Raw genomic sequence first — 22488 nt, forward strand, 5'->3', positions numbered from 1 at the left:
CGCCAGATCCAGATGGCTTGGATTACGATATAATTAAAGTTGCAACTAAGGCCCATTCTGAATTCTCCTTTACATTTTTCAATAAACTCTGAGAATACAAAATATTTTCTAAAAATTTTAAAAGAGGCCAAGTTTTGTTTTTTTATATATTACGAACCTATGAACTTGAAGTAACTGAATATTACTTCAGGTTCTCAACCTATCTGACCTCTTTGTGATTTAGGTAAAATATATGAAAAATGTTATATCTAGTAGCATCAAATATCATATTTACTGAAAGATTTAAATAATCTTAAGTACGGATTTCACACTGGATATGTGATTCTATATGCACGTGGTAAAATTAAAGAAGTAATTTATGAAAATAGATAAGTAGGAATCCACAGAGCTGTATAGATAATAAAAGATAAGCCTAGATATTAAAATGTATTTGCTACGCTTTGATGAACATCTTAAAGAGGCATACCACCTCTTAAATTTATATGAGGTTGACATGAACCATCAAAAGACCGTGAATCGATAATTGTTCATAATAATGGTATAGAAAAATTAAACAATTAAAAGGCTGCCCTCAAGGATCTTGTACTGATCCTATATTTCTGAATATTACTTTTAACAGTCTGTCTTCAGCTGAGTGGCCTTTCACTGTGGTAGCTTACGCAAATGATACCGTATCTATTTGTAAAGATAACACTGCAGAGTAAAGGGAATATCATTACAATACTTTTATTAATTTATTCCATCTGAAAAGAAAATTATCCAGCTCTTTTCATCAGTAAATCTATAGAAAAGATTAAACAGTTACTTGTTTTAAAACTCAATGAGAAGAGAATTAAATGTGTTAAATCATTTTAATATTTACATTCAAGGGGATTCATACACCTTAAAAACTTTTAATATTTTCTAATATGTGACTATTGCAAGAAATGGGATAACTTATTTATTTTAAAAGCAAATACTTCTAACTCTTTACAGCTGACTACATAATATATCTGCTTTCTGAACTAGTAACCAGGAACTTTGTGTTTCCAAAAATATTTTTATAACTTAATCTGCTTTGCAACAAAATGTTTTATGCCTTTACGTCATGTTTTCACCTTGCGCGCACAGTTTAAAATATTCTGTTGCATAATTTAATTCCATATTTAATATATAGCTTCTATAATATTTGAAAACTACTGTGAAACAAAAATCCTAAGAATTTCATGTTACATTTTTATTTTATTTGGAGTTGAGTTTTTAAAGTATTTTATTTAAAAAAATTGTAATGTTTTCGTGCATAATTTTTTTAATATTAAAATATTCATCAGATTTTTGGTTCAGTTAGAAGATAGTGCCCGTATAAAGAATTCCATCAAATTCAAGTATTTACCATTAGCCATTTTCAAAATATCATGCCCGCAAGGTGGAAACATGACGTTAACGCATAAAAAATTTTGTCTCAAAGCAGATTAAATTATAAAAAATATTTGTGGCAATACAAACTTTCTGGTTACTAGTTCCCAAAGCAGCTGTGCAGTCATCTGTTAAATGTTGGAAGTAATTGCTTTTAATAATATATTTAAGATATCCCAATTCTTGCAACAGTCACATATTTGAAAATCCTAAGGGTTTTAAGGTGTATATGTCCCCTTAATATGGGATGAGAAGCTCAGCTGGAAACAATACATAGAAAATTTTGAAATAAGAACACAATTTATTACATATCATAGTAAAAGATTTTAGGGCAAAATTGGGTTTGATCCCATATGTACAGAAACAATTATATTGTAATATGATAGAAAAGACTGTTCCACAGCTGCTATCAGAGCATTTCCAATGCAGAAGAGAATATCTACTAAGCCCATATTTCCTTACTTTTGCTATTCCTTACCATATTACTAATCGTTCTGCTTACTTACTGCGTACGTAATCATACCGTACTGCAGCTATTGTACTTGCAAGTTAATTTTTATTGCATATCCGAATACAGGATGAAGCAATTCTCATGACTGTACTGCAACTCAAAAGGCAAGTATGCCGGAGAAGAATTTAACTCACTCTGTTATGAATCTGCCAAAACTCCTAATAACATTCGTATAAGCTTATAAGCACATAATAACATAAGTGTACATGAGAGTATAAGCATATAAGTACATTCATTAACAAACATTACAAAGAAACACAAGAAAAATAAAATTATTGTGAACAGAACAGACGCATTTTAATTATCTGCCAGCAAGTGACCGAAATCGTAAAGTTTCGATTTCGCTGTTATCAACATAATATAATACGATTTCATCCTAACATTTTACTATAAATATTGATTTACCATTACTGATAATTGTGTCTGTGGGGTGATTGGAACTCTAGTTCATTATACAATGGAATGTCTCTTACGAAACAATTTCCTGCAGCTAATGTGACTTAATTCGAAAGGTTCATTATTAAGCTAAAACATCTTGTTCTTATGTTTGTGAAATAATATATATAACTTCTGCATTGGTGAAACGTATTTGCCATTCCACTTACAAATATGAATATAATAGTACTATATTTATTTCTTATTCAAAATTTCATTATTTTTTATGAGCTCACATAGAGTAATTTTATGTCGTGAGAATAAAGCGTAAAGGCTTATTTAAGACATGATGATTATTTGTGTGATCGATTTCATAAACGTTGGATTGGATTTTGTGGACTCCATGAACTTTATTTGTAATGCAAACTGCATTTTATTTTAGTGTTGGTGTATTTAATTATGGCAAAGCACACGAGGGCTATCTGCCTAAAGGGAGGGATGCCTTTCGTGGAGGACTTTCTAAGGGAAACTGGCTCGTATACACGTTACACATGGGGAAAACCACGAAAACGCCCATGCAGCCAGCCCGTTCGCGGGATTCGAACCTCAGACCGAACTACCAGTGTTCAGCGTCTTTACCGCTCGGCCGCTGGTGGGCCCGCATTTTATTTTAAATTTTGTATTTCTATTTTATGTAAGTATGTTTCAAAATTTATAACTTTAATTTATGTATTGAATGTGGAAAATGTCATTAATTCTGTGATTATTATTTAAAATTAAAAGAAATCTAATTGATGATGAATGTGTGACAATAGCTGTTAACCATTCATTATCAAATGAACCGAAATAATATGTATACACCATGTCTACAAAAACGCTTCCCCAGCCTTTGATATCGTAAGCGTTGGGCGTAGATTTTCAGTTCCAGTTACAAGTTTTAAATAATGCAAATATTTATGTTTTATATTGCAAATAATTCGTATTTTTTTAATTTAAAGAAATAACTTTTAGAATATTTTAATAGAGTATTTATTTTTCGGTTATTCATAATGATAATTTGAATCACACTGTATATTTGGGCTCATTAATTTAAATATATGCAGAATTTTTTTTCGAGTTCGAAAAAACTCAAACTAACTACAAAATAATTTAAGTAAAAATCAACGTAAGAATTCAAAGTTCCTTAATCTTTCTGATCAACAATTAGTCAAAAGTGTTGTCAGATCGTATTATTTTTGCGAGCAAATTAGAGAATTCTTGCATATTTTATTATTCAGACAGCATATCCATTGAAAACATGTATTATTTATTTTATTATTTGTAAGAATGTAACAATTAGGCTATAAAAGCTTTCATTTTGAGATATTTAAAGACATAGGGTCAGAACTTGGCTATATTTGCATTTAGTTCCTCTGTTTTGTCGTCCATAAATGTGTATACCAGTTAATATATAAAGTAATGAATTAATAATTGTAAAGAATAAGGTATTTTACTAATAGCATGTCAATCAGAGATAAGCCGATATTTTATCACTCTATCAAATACTTAGGATAGCTTTTATAAAAATCGCTTTAAAAGATTCATTAAATTTTACGAATTTAAATAACGGAATTTCTTTTTTAAAGCGGAATCTTATATAATAAAACTGCTTCTCATATTTTATGGATTTTACACATATGTGCATACATATAGTCATAGAGATGAAATTGCTACTCATAAATTATAGTTATTATATCCGCGTATACTACGTACATTATATATAAGAATATGGATTTTCGTTTTTAAGTTGGAAAGGAATATGATAAAATTGCTTCTCATAAATTAAATAAACTGATGTGTTTCATTTGATAAAATCTCATCAATCAATCACGAAATAAATGTTTTTAGATCTTTTTATTATTTATATTTATGTATTAGAGAAAATATTTTATTACATTGCTCCAATATATGAATAAACAAGACAAATTTATAACAATTCTCCTGCATTTATACTAAATTCAATAGTGAAATGCGTACATTAAAAAAGCAAGCTATTTAATGCTAATTGTCCCCGGCATGCGCTGCAGTGTTAATTAAAGAAAAGAATGTGTTTATGTTTTAATTAAGGTTATTAAAATGTTTTTGGATACACAACATTTGTTTCCATCTGTTGCGGGCAATTTCACTTTTCTGCCCACATAGCAACATTCCTGGTGCTTCATTCTTAAATTTGATGGCTTTGCAATACGCTATAATTTCCAACGACCACACTTGGATGAAGACTGTAATCATAATTAGTATCGTAAGCGAATGCACTAAGATTTAAATCAGCGCGCAGTGTTCGTCTAGATCGAGTAGTGCGTACTCGAATATTTTCCAGTCTTGCTTTCCGTTGCTTGTTTTTTTCATACGATCGGGCTTGAGTAGTACATAATCGAACGTTTTCCAGCCTTGCTTCGTGTTTCCATTTTCTTTCTGAGGCCCATGATGCCTTTTTTTATTCATGCTTAGGTGCAAATCGAGCTACCGATTTTTGCTCTAGTAACAGAATTGATTTCATAGCAAAAGTAACGCTTTTTGACGATTATTACAAATTCACTTTCAAAAGCAAGGAAAATGCGTGTGATGCAATAACACGCATGTTGATACGTGCGTGTTATTGCATGAAAAATGTAATATTTTACGCTTTGCTGAAGGAGAACATACTTTGAAATACATTAATTTGAGCAATGCAACACATTTCTTTTAAATAGCCCAGTGTTTTGTTAAATTCGAGAAAAATTAATATAATTGCGTTTTTCCGAGTGACAACACAATTTTTTTATATCGCCGAGTATTCCGATTAAATTTGAAACATATATACATACATATATATATATATATATCTTATGCTTCTGCAGAGTGGTAATGCACAGCTTTCAGATCGCTGAGTTTTAAGTTCGTTAAATTCGCATAAAATGTATATATATATAGAATTGTTTTAGAAAAACGTGGATGTCGACCTATCCCAGGACCTCGAAAAGCATTGTAGAAAGTTTGGTGACGATGGCTATAGTAGTCACTGAGTGTATCGCGAACAAACAAACACACAAACAGGCTTTCTTCTTTATATGTATAGACGAAGAATGAAAAATATTAATTAAAAATTATTCAATATAAGAAATGAACTTACTACAGTCAATTATTCTCATTGCAATTTAATTCATAATCCCTTTAACTGTAGGGTACTTTCATAACAGAAAGACCAAGTTCTTTTTTCATGTCGTGAAAATAATGCAGTCAGCCAGATTTGTAAAATCACTTACAGCTGAGTCCCTCCGGATACCTTTGAACCTCCTTTTGATAAATTAATTTAACTACTGTATTTCATTTATGAAACTTCTTTGGGCCGCTTACCTTTGTACACAGTGAAAAATATTATATTATATTACTCTGAAGAAATAAGGGAGTCTCGTATGAAGACCATTTTGTTCAAGTTTTCTAATTTTAATTCATAACACATCTCGGTATTTTTCCATTTTGCAGGCGCAAATCTCGCTAAGCAGACTTTACTAGCGACAACAATATACATATAAAAATGTTAACAAATATCATTTCTAAGAATTTTTTACTTTAGAGGCATACACATTTTAACATCATTTAAAACTTTTTCAAATGGTTCTTTCGTTTCCCTTCTCCAAATAAATTTCTTAAGTTAAATTTTCAGATGATAACGGGCTGTTCCTCTGTGTTTCTTATTTCGCCATTTGGTGCTAGCCCATAGTCTTTCCATTTCTGTGCACGTGACAGTTTCCGGATCCACAAAATTGTATTTATAGTTCACTTTGAAATGTTCGAAACATTCCTCTTTCAGTTTTTTAGTGCAGTAGGATTTCCACGAATCCGAATATACTATTGCTCCTTCTTCGATATTTTCCTTAATCATTTGTAATATTATACTGCTAATATATACTATATACTTTCTAATATATACTCTATATTATATATTCCTAATGTTATACGGTTTGGCAGTTTAAAAAGAAACATTCGCTTTTTTTCCCACGGCAAGCTCCACTAAAGGTCCACTGTTGTGATAAAATCCGTCCCGCACTCTTTTTACGCTTTGTAAATATACTTTCATCCTCTTCGACAATCATATTAGATCATCCTGTTTATCGTTGTTGACGTTTAAGAAAATAATGTATACTAACCTCGCGCATGCAGGTATTCCACTCTCCAACTGACACACTTCAAGAAACTCAATTTCAATGACTCAAATTATATGCCTTTCCGGATACTTCTTTTACTGCAACAAATCGAAAGTTTGCAGCGCCACTGAATTTCGTTTTCGAAATGCAATTTCATTTCATGATAATTATCACAAGTAGCAATCTCAGGCAAAACGCCTATCGCTTGAAAGAATTAGAAAGATTCTTCCTCTGTTCCCAAATTTTCATTGGTTTCTCTTCCATCTTTGACGTATCAGGGAAAAGAGGTGACCGATAAAAAAAAGCCCGCGACTTGTTTTGAAAATGAGGCGGTAAACGTTTACCAGCCGCGGATATACCTTTTTGCGTTGGCTGCATCATTTTTAGCGACTTTATTACTTGCGCTGGCGAAATGGAAAAGTACCCACATCTCGTACATAAACATATTAGACTGAGTTATTACCAAGTATAATTAACCAGTAATCCGAGAAAAAGAATAAAGAATAAACTAAACCTAGTAAGCATAAAATATATATGCTACATTCAAAATTCTAAATGTTTACATAATCTTCACTCGCAAAGCCTGTTCACATGACCATTTTAATTTCAATACGCAGTGCTCGGTAAAAGATAAATACATGTTGTTTTATTAGTTAGTACTTTTTTTGTTTTTATAAGAGTAAGTGATTGCAACAAAATGGTTAAAATTATATTGCCTTTTTATTGCATTAGTTCATGAAATGAGTACGTAGGAAAGCAACTTATTACCATTTCTGGTTTACGCAAAACACAAATATATTCAAACCTTCTTTCTATTGTATTTTAAAGCAGGTGTTTCAAATGTATAATGCTTTCATGGTAACAAGATCAGCCTTTTTTCTTAATACAACTTAATGCAAAGAGCAAAATTATGACATCGACATGAGGCATTTTATTTGGGTATCTTTGAAGTTTCAAATTTTTCTCGCAGCAGCCTTTACAAAATAATCCTCTTTCTCAAAATCGGCGGAGTCAGACACATATGGTAACGTTCGTTAATAAAAGGATTCATTCGAGAAAGTACTTTTTTCCTGGAATCTAATTAAAATCCAAATTTTTCACAAGGATTTATTAAACGATAATCCCTGCAATAACAATCATCTTACTCGGCGCCTGTGAAATATTTGATCCAATTACATGTACGGGTCTAATCCAATTATGCAACTTAACATTCAGCAGAAGATTAACGGGGAGGTCCACCGTTAGAATGAAATCAAAGAACCCCCAAGGGAAGAAGGGGTAAAAAAGAAAAGAAAAAGTGTGTACTGAACCAGCATTCAAAAGACCCAATTAGAAAGACGAACTCAAAGCATTAAACCCAATTATAACGCGATAAATTTTGATTGGACGATAGCTTGACCTTTCTAGACAGAATTACGGAATCATGGCTTACCCTTTTTTAAGCTAACATCAATCTCAATAAACGTTTAAGCTTCTGTCCTAGCGTTAAAGGAACGGTCTGATGTTCGTTTCTCCGTGAAGAAATTTTTTAAAAAATTTTATTGAATTTTTACTTATGCACTTTATTTTGTTATTATTACATTTTTAGAACTGAGTTAGAATTCTCGATTTATTCGTTTGCAATGCTTTCAACTCGAAATCATTTATCATTTCAAATGGCTGTAACGTAGCTCCTGGCAAACAGTTTATGAAGCAAAAGGAAGACTAAATTGATTGCTTTTTTCATTTAAAGTGATTTAAAAAATTCAGGGTGAGGAAAAATAACAGTTTTAAGAAATAACTTGAATTCAGAAGCTGAAATAATATATTCGTTCTGTTGAATGTGAGGCAGTTTTCTATCGTCTAATGATTGATGAACGTTCTCGTTCAGGACTACTTTAGTATTTCCAGTAGATTACAAATGGCTGATCATTCAATTTCCATATTTATTTTTTAACTTTTGATAAGAAAGGTACTTGAGGATACTTCAAAGTAAGAAAAAATTACTTTTAGCTCCAAAAATAATTTCGAATATTTTGATTTCTTTATGTGTATTTACCCGTGATAAGGCTTGCTTTGATAATTGTATTAAAATCCAAAAAATAAAACCTAGAAAAAAAATTATTGTACAGAGATGATCCATCGAAGCCAATTAAAACTTACAGGTTGTGCACGGTTACGTACGGTACTACTTCAGCTTCATACCTGCCTACCCGCGTGCTCAAACAACTAACAATTGTCGAAGGAACTAAATTCCCAAAGGCAGCTGAGATAATATTACACAATTGTTATATTGATGATGTCCTATTTGGTTCAGACACAGTAGAGAACGCAGTAGAGTTAATTTTACAACGGAGTGAACTTTTACAAAACGGTGGCTTTTAATTGCATAAATGGTGTACAAATGATCGCTCGATTTTAAAACCTGTATTGAATGCTCAGAACACTAATTCTTTATGTACAGCAGTTGATATTAATCAAAAAAATTGTTGGGTTTAGTGTGTATCCAAGTTTTATTTAAAGTTGTCATTCACTTGGCCTTATTTACAATAAAAAATATATACTGTGGTGGCCGAAATTGTGGACACTTTTGGAAATTTTTATGTTTTTGAACTTTGTATGCTTATAGAAAATGTTACGTTTCGCAAAATGCAAACCTGTATATATCATTTTAAAGAGAATTTATTACTGAATTCAATACAAAACTTAAAATTCAATTATTTGCAATACAAAAAAGTTATATGTACTTTAATATAAATAAAAAACACAGTTATGAAGTGGCTTGTAACGGCTAGCTTTCCTGGCCAATCACTGTTTTTATTCTGAGAACCAATCAAATGTTAGTAGCTGCCAGTAGAAGCTGACATCATGCTTACACTTGAAACAATTCATTATTTTGCTTTTTTCTGTAGAAGGAGGACGTGTTTCTTATACACTGCAATTACAAGTAGGAATTTTTGTAAAAATTTTTAATATTTAGTCAAGAAGCAACGACATCAAATAAAAGAGTAGATTGGACACCCAGAAAGAGATGTAATATTATTGTGTTACGAGAAAGTGGTCTTTCCTATGCTGAAATTGCAAGGCAGGTGGGTGGTTCATTGACTACATCTGGAGTCCGAAAGTTTTGTTTACGATATCAGGAGACAAATTCAATGAAAAACAAAGAAGGAAAAGGCCGAAAAAGCGCACCACATCTATTGATGACAGAAGAATAAAAAGACTATGTCTCCAAGATAGTAGAAAAATGTCATCAGCGGCCATCAAAAGTGATCTGAATGATGCTGGTGTTTCTGTCAGTTCAAGTACAATCAGGAGAAGATCAACAGATGTTGGATTGAGAGGTAGAATTCCACGACAAAAGCCTTATCTTAATTTTAAGCAACGAAAAAAAAAAGACTACAGTGAGCAAAGGAACACATTAATTGGACAGATGATCAGTGGTCACAGGTTATATGGAGTGATGAAACTAAGATATCGTTATTCGGTAGTGATGGGCGAAAATATGTAAGACGTAGAATAGGAGAAGAGCTACATCCTGACTGCATTCAAGCAACTGTGAAGAACCCAGTTAGTGTTATGATTTGGTCATGCATGTCAGCAGATGGTATTGGTCGCCTTCATGTCATCGATGGGACACTGAATGCCAGAAAATACATTGACACTATTCTAGAACCAAAACATCTGCCTTTCATCAGAGATCTCTTTCCCAACAATGCTTCGTTTATTTTTCAGCAGGATTCTGCACCTTGCCACACTGCCAAAATATCGAAAGAGTGGTTTCGTATAAAGAGCATTCAATTGTTGTCATGGCCAGGAAACAGTATCAGGTTCCATGTTCCGCCATACTTTCTTTGGGAACATGCAAGGACTTGACTCGGAACAGGGAGCTTACTAAAGCTATGTTCAATAACTGTGGGAAGTAGACAGGCTACACAAGAAGGGTATACAAAACCCTTTATTTTTCACTCTTTACAATAATTTCCGTACTTCGGAATACAGAGACCAACTACTTGTGGTCTGAACGTAAGAATATAAAAATATAACTAAACTCTAACTTAAATTTGGAATAATAAACGTGGAAAATTGGCCCTATATTAACAGGAAGCCGTATGTAGTACAGAGAACTGTTAACACTACAATACGTTTAAAATTATCACGAGGATTAAACCTCTGGCCTGGAAGGCAACTAGCAACTGACTAAAACTTCTAAGGTAAGCGGCCTGCTTCGACTAACTCCTTCCTCTCTCTCGCTTGGAAAAAAGCCACAACTTAAGTACTTGGCGTTCACCAGACAAATTTTGCATAAATAAGTTAACGCTTTTAATTCTGGCCGGAAGTAGAAAATAAGAAGTGATAGTAGAGATTTAAAATAAAATAAACGTTAGTAAAACTTAAGATCCTTACAACAGTCCTGACCTCAATCCTATCGAAAATTTGTGGCACCGTTTGAAAACTCTTGTCCGAATGAGGCGCTCATCAAATAAAAGGGAACTAATTGAGGCTATAATTATTTCCTGGCATCATGTAATAAGGAAAGAAGAGCTTAAAACTCTTGTCAGCTCAATGAAACGTCGATGTGAAGCTGTAATCAAAAATAAAGGGTACCCTACTAAGTACTGATAACTCACTGCAATCATTTGATTTCGGGGATTTTTAAAAGAATATGGAAATCTCGGGAAAACTTGTGTTTGACAAAGTACAAGGAAGAAATTAGTAAAAGGAAGTCTCACCTAATGAATAGAAAAGATGGATTGTGAAAGAAATCAGGTGATACTATCAGGACTGGTGTTTCTCTTTACTTGCTTTTGAAACATTAACTGTCCTGATTCGGAACAGGGATCTTACTGAAGCTATGTTCAATAAATTGTGAAGTAGACAATACACACAGGAAGGGTATACGAAACCCTTTATTTTTCTCTCCTTACAATGATTTCCGGAACTTCGGAATTCAGAGACCAACCACTTGTGGTCTGAAGGTAAGAATATAAAAAATATTATCTAAAACTCTAACTAAACTAACTTTGGATTAATAAACAAGTGCTTAACTCCAAGATTGGCCGTAAATTAACGAAAAGCTGTGTGTAGTACAGAGAGCTGCTAAAACTACGATACGTTTAAAATTATCATGAGGATTTAACCTCTGGCCTTGAAGGCAACCATCAAACGAGTAAAGCTACTATAGCAAGCGGCCTGCTTCTAATAACTCCTTCCTCTCTCTTGCTTGGCAAAAAGCCACAACTTAAGTACTTGGCGTTAGCAAGACAAATTTGCATAAATAAGTAAAATCTTTTAATTCTGGCCGGAAGTACAAAATAAGAAGTGATAGTAAAGATTTAAAATAAAATAAACGTTAGTAAAACTTAGGATCCTTACAATACATTCAAGCTCCTTCGCGTATGAAAATTTCATAATACAGAAAACAAAAAGTTGTTTAACCACGGATGTTAACAAAAAAATGCTTAATATCTGCACAAACTGTTCAACGGAATGATCACCAACTGTAATGCATGCTCACAACAACACCAAAGTGATGAGCCAACACTTTCTTGGATGCCGATCGTGTCACATACTTTTATAACAGAAGCGTTAATTCTGACGCCAGGGTCTTCACTTAAATCAGTCTGCTTGTTTTAAAACGAGTCTCATTGTTGCTGTAATGCAAATATAGCAATTGATGATTTGAACAGCTTAACTATCAAACACTATTTCTTGTAAATATCCATGATTAAAATATCTTTTATTTTTCATGTTTTTTAAAGATACTGTGCTTCCGCACTTATATTTTAAATTCTACATTTCATTGTAGTATTTAGAGAAAACTTTTACGATGTTCTATCATCAATCTTTACAGTTATGATCATCAATTGCGTTACACTCTGACTACGTTGAGCAACAGGAAATTACATGTATATGTATATATACTAGTCATCAAAATTAATTCTTAATGACAGAAATAAAACGTAACTGAATGAAAATTTATTAATAGAAATTTGTACAAAAATATTAGTTAACATAAATTATAATGTTTGGCTGCTGATTATTCGCAAAATATTGAAATTAAAAAGAAATTTATGGAAATACCAAAATGATGGAAAAATTAAATCCTCATTCGTGAAGAAATATTTCTTTGATATGGTGTATGGTCACCACAGACAGAAATGCATATCTTACATCTTGCTTTCATATACTTTAACAAAGTGTTTTTGAAGTCTTGTGGAATAGCATGCCACTCTTTAAAAGTGCACCTTTCAGCTCCTGGTGTGTCCGGGGAAGGATTTGACGCGCTCAAATTCGGCGCCTTAAGGTATCCTATACATGCTCAATCGGGTTCAATTTGAGTGAGTAGGGTGACCAATCCATCAGAGTGTAATCTTCTGTTTTCAAGTATTCTATCGCCACATATGCTCGATGAGGCTGACCATTGTCAACCATTAGCAAAACAATCTTCGCCAAAAGCACTCCTAAATAGTCTAACTTGGTGGTCCAGTACCTCGTCCACATATCTCCGAGTGGTTACAGAAACTCCTCTAAGGGTATGCAGCTCAATGCGGCCATTTCTAATGATTCCTCACTAAACCATTAAACCGCTGTTCCGGAACGGGATATTTCACAGACAAGGGAAGGCAAGTTGCGTGTTTCTTCCTATCTCCAGATCAAAACATGTCTAGAATCACTGTTCACCTTATAACTTGACTCGTCAGTAAACAATACTCCGGCGCAATCATCTTTGTTCCGTTGGACATAACGACGGCCCCAGCTTGAACGGGCACCTTTGGAAACTGGAGTGAGTGGTACACAAACCATTAGTTTTCTAGCATTACAGTTCAACCTCGCTAAGCCTTCGCGCCACAGTAGAACGGCTAGTTTGAGTTGCTGTGGCAGCCAGAAAGTCTGAAAACAAATCTCTTTTAGTCGCTTCGCGGTTTCTTCGAACCACCAAAGACACGAAACGGCTTTATGATGCAGAGTTTGCTCGAGGTCGCCATTGACCAGGTTTTCAGTGAACTGATCCCGTGCTTAAAAAGCGGTTCCAAACTCTTGATGACACTTTGAGGGCTATTTAAATCAAACGACCTCCATCTATGCTTGAAGTCTCTTAGTTCTACCAATTATTCGCCACTTTTGTCCTTCGCTTACACGATGCCTTAATTACTGAATACTGATGATCACTCTCAGAAACCACACTCACTTTAAGCAGCACAACAGACCAAAATTCCAACATGTGTTCATAGCACACCACATTGCCAATCACAGAATTTACATGTTTCCGGGGCTAATGTAAGCTCGGAAATGCATTTTTGTACTCAATTGCATTTAATTAACATAAATAATTTAATAATTTTAATTAATATAAATAATTAGAGCATTGGCATTGCTTGCAATATTAATTTAGTGAGATTATTTCTTCTCATTATACTTTAATTTTGATGAGCAGTATATATATATAGATAGATAGATAGATAGATAGATAGAGATAGAGAGAGAGAGATAGACATATAGACAGATATAGATATATTGTACATATATTAATAGGTAAAAGAGAAATTGCTTCTGTTACGTAAAAATAATTTGGTAAAACAAACAAGTGCAACAATGTATTTAGAAAAAAAAAAATGTATGCTTTTTATTGTAATAGGAAGAATTCCTTATTGTCATAAAATATTTTCTGTCATAACAAGCGATTAAATATGAAAAAAAAAAAGTTAAGTAAACGGAATTAAATAGCACATCTAGAAACATGGATCCATTATGTTCTAGTATCTGAAATTTCAAAGAAATCTGACATTAAATGCCAAAGCCAGAATGAATCAAAGCGTGAAAAATATCAAGGAAATGAAAGCACAGTGGAAAAAGTAAAACGGCATCACAACATAGATTTATGAAAAGACATATTGTTTATTGAGCGTTTAAAAAATTCTCAATTCCACGACGTTTGTAAACTGACAGAAACAGAAGGCTGCACAATTTCCTATTCTATTTGACAGCGACAGTGAAAAATCAATTCTTTATGTTAAAAAATGTTAAGTGTTCAAAAAATTCTAAAAAAGAGGGGAATGAAAATTGGAAAATTTTCTTCAGCGTCTTTGTTCTTTTATGGTATTTATAAAACATGGCTGTCATCCACTTCCACTCAACTTGGAATTTATTTTTTTCCTAAACCGTTGTGGAACTGCCTGTCACATGATATCTTTTTTATATTAAAAGAAACGTTATTGTTTCTCTAGACAAGATAATGGCAGAGAAAATTATTTTGAAAGTTTCTTTTTTAAAAGCTTAGTTCCTTTTAATGGTAGCTATTGAAGTAATCATAGATGTGGGTTCTGAAATAATTTCTGTGGTAATACATTTATGATTTTATTTTATCTTTTTAGAAAATACTCAACATTATTTGCAACTTTGCCAGTTACTCTAGAAAAATGGAAGAACACTCGCGAACTCTCTATGTTTGCCAGTTTCTTTGTCACTCATTACGCATATATATATGTATATGCATATCTATCTATCTGTATACGTATATATTTAAGTTAATCAATCGTAATAAACTGCTTAATACATGCGCTAAAACTGCAAAGTAATAAAATAATAACTTATTTTCTATTAAATCATTTAGTATATATATATTATCTCGTTTGACAAAAGTAGATAGAATTCTATTAAAATTAAGTAACTCATTAGCATATTTAAGTATTAATTTATTCTAGATTCAATTTTTAAATATGCTAATGAGTTACATAATAATAATAGAATTCTAACTACTTCTGTCAAAGGAGTACTAAGTACTTCTTTGTACTCCTCCTACTCTTACTCCTAAGGAGTAGTCTAATGTACTAATTAATTAGTACATTAGCCTTGTTAGAAAATATGCATGCATATTTATATGTATGTGTGCGTAAAAGAACATTTCAATATTGTAATAAGATTACTTGGAGAAAGCTGAAACGGATTGGCAGTGGTTCTTGAGTCATAACATGGAGACTTTATTGAGTAGTTAGAAAGATGACACTCGAAAGAGACCATGGACTTGCAGACATAAGGGGCTAAATCGAACATAATTTTTATTTCTGGACGTAATTTTATTGTATCACATTTTAGATAATGACGTAGTTAGCAACACGACAAAGCAAAGAAAGCGAAGTAGCAGCTTGAGCGCAGGAGTGCTCAAGCTAAAAGTGCACAACTAATCCAATGTGAAGGCTGAGCAAGAGAAGGTTTGGATTTAGATTAGAAAGGTTTCAGTTCTCGAAATTTTGAGAACAGGTTCCGAATTAGCTACGTCATTAGAGTTACGCGAATCATGTATTGATCTAGAAATGATGCAATCTAGAAAAGTTATTACGATTTGTAGCATAGAAAGGGGGAATGAAGGGATAATTTAAGTTATTATTTCTACTTACTTATTTTTATCGTACATATATGTAATGCTCTAAAATGCGTAGATGAAGGCTTTGGAATTTTAACAGCTTTCGATAACAGTCATGGCTGAGCAGAGAGTAAAGTTTGAAGGTAAAAACTAGAATGACGCAGTTAACATACTTGAAGAATTTCTAGTATTTATTTTCGTACATAAAATTCATCTCAGTAGATATTTATCCAATCATAAGGAAATCGATACATTTCTATGATTCAATCATAATGAATATGATAAACTTCTATGTATATTGACTTTTAAAGAGAAATGACGAAGGCAGTTAAGCAAAGGTAAAGCGACGCAATGTTGACAAAGCAGTAGTTAGGGAAGGGAAGAACGGCGTAGTTTATTGTGTTAAGAGTATTTATACCAAGTCTGAGGTATAAGTAGAGCTAATCTGTGATTGGTTAAATCGACGTTGTTACATAACAAAGAAGATTCTTGAATTTGGGAGAACAGATGAATTTAGGGGGAGATCACCAAATCTAGAACGTTAATTTTGAGGTCACCAAATATTTTTAAAGCAGCTATCGTATTTTCTTATATTTGACATATCCCCCTTCAAAAGAAAGGTCGGAAAAGCAGGGAGAAACGCATCAATGAATTAGTGAAGCAAGAGAAATTTTATTGTATGAGAAATTCTTATATCTTACATATATAAATACATATGTAAATCAGCTTTATAATGTAATTAAATAATTCCTCATTTTTAATTTGGGTATTTCCTTTCTGCATTTTAAAAGTAGTAATCACTTTCATTGTGATTAACTTAACTAGTCATTAAGTTAATTGGAAATGCAGGAGAGATGAAAAATGAGCAAACGTCTTCCCCGGGAATCGAACCACGGACTTCTGGATTACCGGCCCAGCGTGCAGAACCACTATACCACGCAGGCACGTTAGGAAAGCGGGAGAAATACCTTATAACTTTATCGAAAGCGTCTTTTGTATATTGAACTATGTCACACGGCTTGCGTAACGCTGATGACGTAGATAATTCGGAATCTGAACTAAATATTTCAAGAATGAAACCTTTCTAACCTAAACTAAAACTTTCTCTTGATGAGTTTCCATACTGGCTAATTGCTACGTTGCTTTTAACTCTCTTTATGTTCAGACACTGGCGTGCTGCTTTTCTTTCTGTCATAATACTTTTATAAAAAATAAAGGTGTTCTTGACTAGGCACAATAAGAGTGCCAAATAAATTGTTGCCACAAATTTCAATCGAAATAAAAATGAATATTTAATCTTATTCGGCTGCCAAGTTTCCTACTTATTACGGATTCAACATATGAGAATTCTTTGAAATCAATCCTGTTCAGTATGGATCTATGTTCTATGCTATTTATGTGCTGCGCCATCAAGTAATTCTACGTTTCTAACGTCTTATTTGTTTTTATTACTTTATATATGTATATATATATATATGTAATAATATTCTGTATATATATATATATATAAATATTGAAAAAGAACAAGATGTTTTTAAAAACATTATAGCTTTATTGAAATATTTTTTTCCAGTTTTGAATCGTGTTTGATTTTCTTTCAGTATTTCCTTTTGCAAACCTAACCTCTTTCGTTATCTAGTCTTGACTTAATTTTTTATCTCTTGATTATATCAGTATATCAATAATAGATATGAGTTTTATTCTTCTTTTTTTTTGTAATATTAATCACTTAATTTCCTCCAAAAAGTATTCAATTTTATCCTTACACATCTGTTAAAATAAAATCTTTAACTCTGAACATTTATCTTATAGATAGCATCATTCAACATTATTCGTAAAAGTTATAGTAAAGGTTATCTTTAAATAGCTTAAGCCAAAACTACAAGTATAACTGTATTTAGATTATATATATTTTTATTATGTCATTTCTAGATGGTCGCCGGATTCCCTACAATCACAGGCAGAGGGGATTCAAAAATGGTACACTAATTATTCGAGAAATAGATCGTAGAAGCGATGGCGGTGAATACAGATGCATTGCAAGAAACAGTCAAGGGCAGAGGGGTGAGAGGACATTGAATATTAGAGTTCTAAGTAAGTATTAGCATGCATTTTCGCAATTATAATTTCTTAACAAATTAGGTTTTTAGATCCTGTAATCAGTTAAATTTTAAATCTAAAAAATAAGATTATCAATTTATAAAGTGATTTTTTATTTAAAGCATCCTTATCTGTAGTTATAAACATAATTAATCTTTTCTGATATTTATACATGAGTCGGAAATTTTAAAGTTAAAGAAAGATACAGAAAAATTAAGAAAGGTTAAAGAAAGGTAAAGAAAGTTTTTAAAAAAAGTTCAAGGCATTTTAATATAAGGAAAAGTATTTCAGGAATTTTAGCATATTTATGTAATATTTATCACGTTAAATGATAAAAGATGAATCACGATGAACAATATTTTGTGAATTTATTCATGAATATAAAAAATAAGAAAATACAAAATATGTTGTTAATGAATATAAACAAATATGAAAACGTTTTGAATAATTTATGGGAATATTCTCAAGCAGCTCTTTCTCTTAGTATTTATTCCTTGTTTCACGTAGTATCAATTAAATACGAGGGCTATCCAGAAAGTAGATTACGTTTTGGAATAAAAAATTAAACAAAGTATAGGAAACAAATTTTATTATATACAGATGAAAGCCACACTCAAATACTACTTTTCTACATAGTCACCATACAAATTAAGGCATTTATCGTAGCGATGTACGAACTTGGAAATTCCTTCGTCGAAAAATTCGGCCGCCTGCGCCTTCAACCACTTCGTTACCTCTTCTTGCAGCTATGCGTCGTCATCAAAACGCTGCATAGCCAGCCACTTATTCATTGCTGGGAATAGGTGGAAGTCGCTCGGTGCCAGGTCGGGACTGTACGACGGATGAGGAAACAACTCCCACTTAAAAGATTCAAGAACTTTACGAGTGACATTTGCCGTGTGGGGCCGGGCGTTGTCGTGAATCAACAAGATCTTAGAGCTCAACATTCCTCTGCGCTTGTTTTGAATTGCTCTTCTGAGTTTTTGGAGAGTTTGGCAATACCTTTGAGAGTTTATTGTAGTGCCTCTTTCCAGGAAGTCCACCAAAATTACACCTTTTCTGTCCCAAAAAACAGTCGCCATCATCTTCCTTGCCGACATTGTTTGCATGCATTTCTTGGGTTTTTGGGGAGAACTTGTGTGCCCCCACTGCATTGATTGCAATTTCGTTTCACAGTTCACATGTTTCACCCATGTTTCGTCACCAGTAACGATGCGATCGAGTAAAGAGTCACTATCCTTATGGTAAGCGTCCAAAAAGTTCAACGCTGCAGCCATTCGCTGATTTTTGTGGTCCTCTGTCAAGATTTTTGGAATCCATCTTGCACAAAACTTGTGGTAACCAAGCTTTTCGCTGATGATTTCGTGCAACAAACTTCGCGAAATTTGTGGAAAACTCAAAGAAAGTTCCGTTATTGTGAAATTTCGATTTTCACGGACTTTAGCATCGACTTTTTCGAGAAGTTCGGCGGTCACTATGCTGGGTCTCCCACTTCGATCTTCGTCGTGAACATTGGTTCGGCCATTTTGAAATCTTATGACCCACTGACGCACTCCACCTTCAGTGATAATGTTGTCCCCATACACTTCACGAAGCTGCCGATAGATTTCTATCGGTTTACAGTTTTTTGCAGTCAGAAACCTTATTACTGAGCGCACCTCGCAGCTCGCGGGATTTTCAATTAACGCAGACATTTCAAACCGTCACAGTATCTGAACGGAGCACAGCACGAACCTCTCACTAGCACGGCTAGATGCAGACTGAGCTGCGCAACGCTCTGACCCCAAGATGGCCGCGCTAGCCCCGCCCCTAGCGGACACAGACGGAAACGTAATCTACTTCCTGGATGGCCCTCGTAATAACAGACGTTTTCTAAATTTAGAGCTACTAAACGCATCACTAATATTAGACATCCTATTAGATTAATTAAAAGAAATGAAATTCATCAAGTGAAAGAAAGATATTTTCCTTTTCCTTCTTTTTATTAATGAAATGAAAACGGGAGTGTGAACATTTTACTTATTTATGCAGCATACAATTTATCTTGTAAATACTAATATAAAATTTTCGTATTTCCAAAGTAGCAAGTACAGTATCGAAATTTATAAAATTCCATTATTTAATGAAGGAAACTGAAACAGGCATAATATTCGCATTAATATCGTTTCATTAGCTTAATAATGACTGTGCTAAACAGTTTCTTGATATTTTGATAATGCTGATGTTTACCAATATTCTTAATTGGCTAAATCCTACTATGCATTATAAAGGAGATATATCAGTCTTTTTAAAGTTACAGATATTTTTATCTTCATACTACTCTTTAAATAAATATGCTACGGGGTCTATTTTCATCATGCTTTTAGGCAACCCCTTCAACTTGTTTCTGTTTTGGCTGCGTCCATGTGTTTTAAATGTTAGATGTTGTCTCAGATCCTAGCGCACAAATCTTATAGATACAAATAGAAATATTAAATGCACTTACGATACGATGTAAATTTTATACTCAAATGCAATTGATAATCTACCTTTCTCCATAATCTACCTTTATTATTATTTTGCCTACAATTTTAATAATTTATCCATCTTCCAGAAATAATTCCAGAATAGCTGCTTCTCCTCCAACGAACGAGGGATACATTTCTAGGCGTCATTGCATTTAATGAAATATGATTTTAAATTTATGTCTCCACCTAGATAACATGTTTATTATGAAATCTCATGCCGCATCAATGTTCGTGAGTTCTAAGGAATACCAAGTCACGGGCATTTTTAAGTTCATAGTGTCTTTGTGACGTAAAGGTACTTATAAAAACAAAAACTCTATCAAAAGATTCATTATAGGAAAAACAAAAGAGACAAGACGTTTGAATTCCATTCTTGAAGTGTTATCAAAGGTTCCTCTTACGGTTAAAAAATTGTATGACCTCTACTACTCCTTTTTCACCTTATTCTCATGAATGAAATGTTTAGAAATGAACATGAAAATAAGAATTTGCATGTTGTATATCTATGAAATTATTAATAGTAAAGGAAATCTCAGGTATTTATTCCATGTTTTCATTTGAATCTGCTATAAAACTTCAGACCTGAAAGCATTCTTTGTAGTTAAAGAAAGGAACTTCTGCTAATACTGCTATACTTTCTGCTAATTTCTGCTATACAACTATGGATTATGAGTATTTTAATAACAAATACTTTATACTCATTAATGTAATTAAAGGAAAACCCATTTTGGAACCAGGCAGTTAAAGTGCGTGTATTAAAATCATATGATGTAGATTTTATCAAAAACACTGCGTTTTCAAAGTAGCTGTGTGTACGTAGGCAATATGAATGTTAAGTTACTTATTCCTCTTTACATATTATGAGAAGGGAGGAATTAATTTTGAAGTAAAAAAAATTAAACCATACATTAATAAAAGTATCGAGATTTGTCTGTAAATGATACTGCAACTTGAAATAACAATGCTAGAAATAAATACCAATTACTTCGGATTTATTTATTTAATTTTGACATTTACCTGAAATAACCTGCTTCTACGTCAAAAATATTAATACATATTTGTAACTAAAACACATGGAAAAATTTACAACCTTACTTAAAATGTCACTTATATAGAAAATGTTAAAATAAAGCGAATAATAAATTTAAATAGTAAATTTGAAACCTGCGTGCTTTTAAAACGCATTTAAGTTGCATTTATGTTTCTCTACATATGTATTAATTATAGGCTCGAGGTATGAAGATTTAGGTAGCTATTTCACAGGGAAAAAAATAAAAATGAGTTTTTACTATTTCTCTATAATGTCATTCATTTATTATTCACACAGTATTTAATTGCTCGCAGAAAAATTTAGCTATCCCTTGCCGTAATTTTAAAGTTTACAGCAGTTAATATAGGCAGTTAAAAACCAATATTTTCTTGTCGCAAAATGTTTCTTTTCTTCAAAATAATAGATTCTGCTTTCGGAATTACGATTTCCTTCATCAGAAAATCACACCACGTCCGAAGTGTCGAGAAATTCAAACTCTTCTCCTTCAGAAGCAATAAATCTTAGAGCTGAAAAATTTGTTTCTTCAAGCTTAAAGACCGAAGCTTGCTGTCGACTATCGAAAAGCTAGAAGTTTGGTAGTTATGTCAAATCCAGCCGGTGTTGCCATGGAAATAGATAAAGTAACCCGATCTCAGGGATTTTACATTCCGGAAAGAAATAACAGTGTTTCTAATAACATGAAATCTTATTTATTTTACAGCTCCACCAGTTATAGAACCTTTTCACATACCAGAAGCCATAGAAGAAGGCGCTCGATCCAAACTCCTGTGCTCTGTGACAAAAGGAGATCCACCAATCACTATACAGTGGTTAAAAGACTCTAAACCCCTAACTCCAGATCTAGGAGTGACGGAAACTGTGTTAGACGAGTTTTCGAAGGCTTTGTTATTTCCCAGAGTGGAATTAAGACACAGGGGAAACTACACTTGTACTGCAAGGAATATGGCCGCTTCTGCGAGTTTTACGGCTTCAATGGTAATCCATGGTACGCTGTTTTCTGACATGCAGTTTTTATGTATTAGTTTTTTGTTATTTAAAAT

The 22488-nt window shown here is 32.8% G+C and overlaps 1 protein-coding gene across 2 annotated transcripts in view; it reads left to right on the plus strand.

Annotated features, from left to right (window-relative positions):
* The window catches only part of LOC118193346 (cell adhesion molecule Dscam1-like), a 672928-nt gene that overhangs the window by 502990 nt on the left and 147450 nt on the right, over positions 1 to 22488 (plus strand). For both annotated transcript variants that reach the window (XR_015042955.1, XM_085823337.1), the window contains exons 10-11: positions 17723 to 17884; positions 22149 to 22433. Coding sequence is in view for 1 of the 2 variants with exons in the window: in XM_085823337.1 (XP_085679463.1) it covers positions 17723 to 17884; positions 22149 to 22433 (447 nt within the window). In the remaining variant the exon portion in view is untranslated. The remainder of the gene's footprint in view (positions 1 to 17722; positions 17885 to 22148; positions 22434 to 22488) is intronic.

The sequence above is a fragment of the Stegodyphus dumicola genome, chromosome 9 (assembly GCF_044657685.1).
Source record: "Stegodyphus dumicola isolate Sdum_Otavi_A_Nest chromosome 9, ASM4465768v1".
Classification (NCBI taxonomy): domain Eukaryota; kingdom Metazoa; phylum Arthropoda; class Arachnida; order Araneae; family Eresidae; genus Stegodyphus; species Stegodyphus dumicola.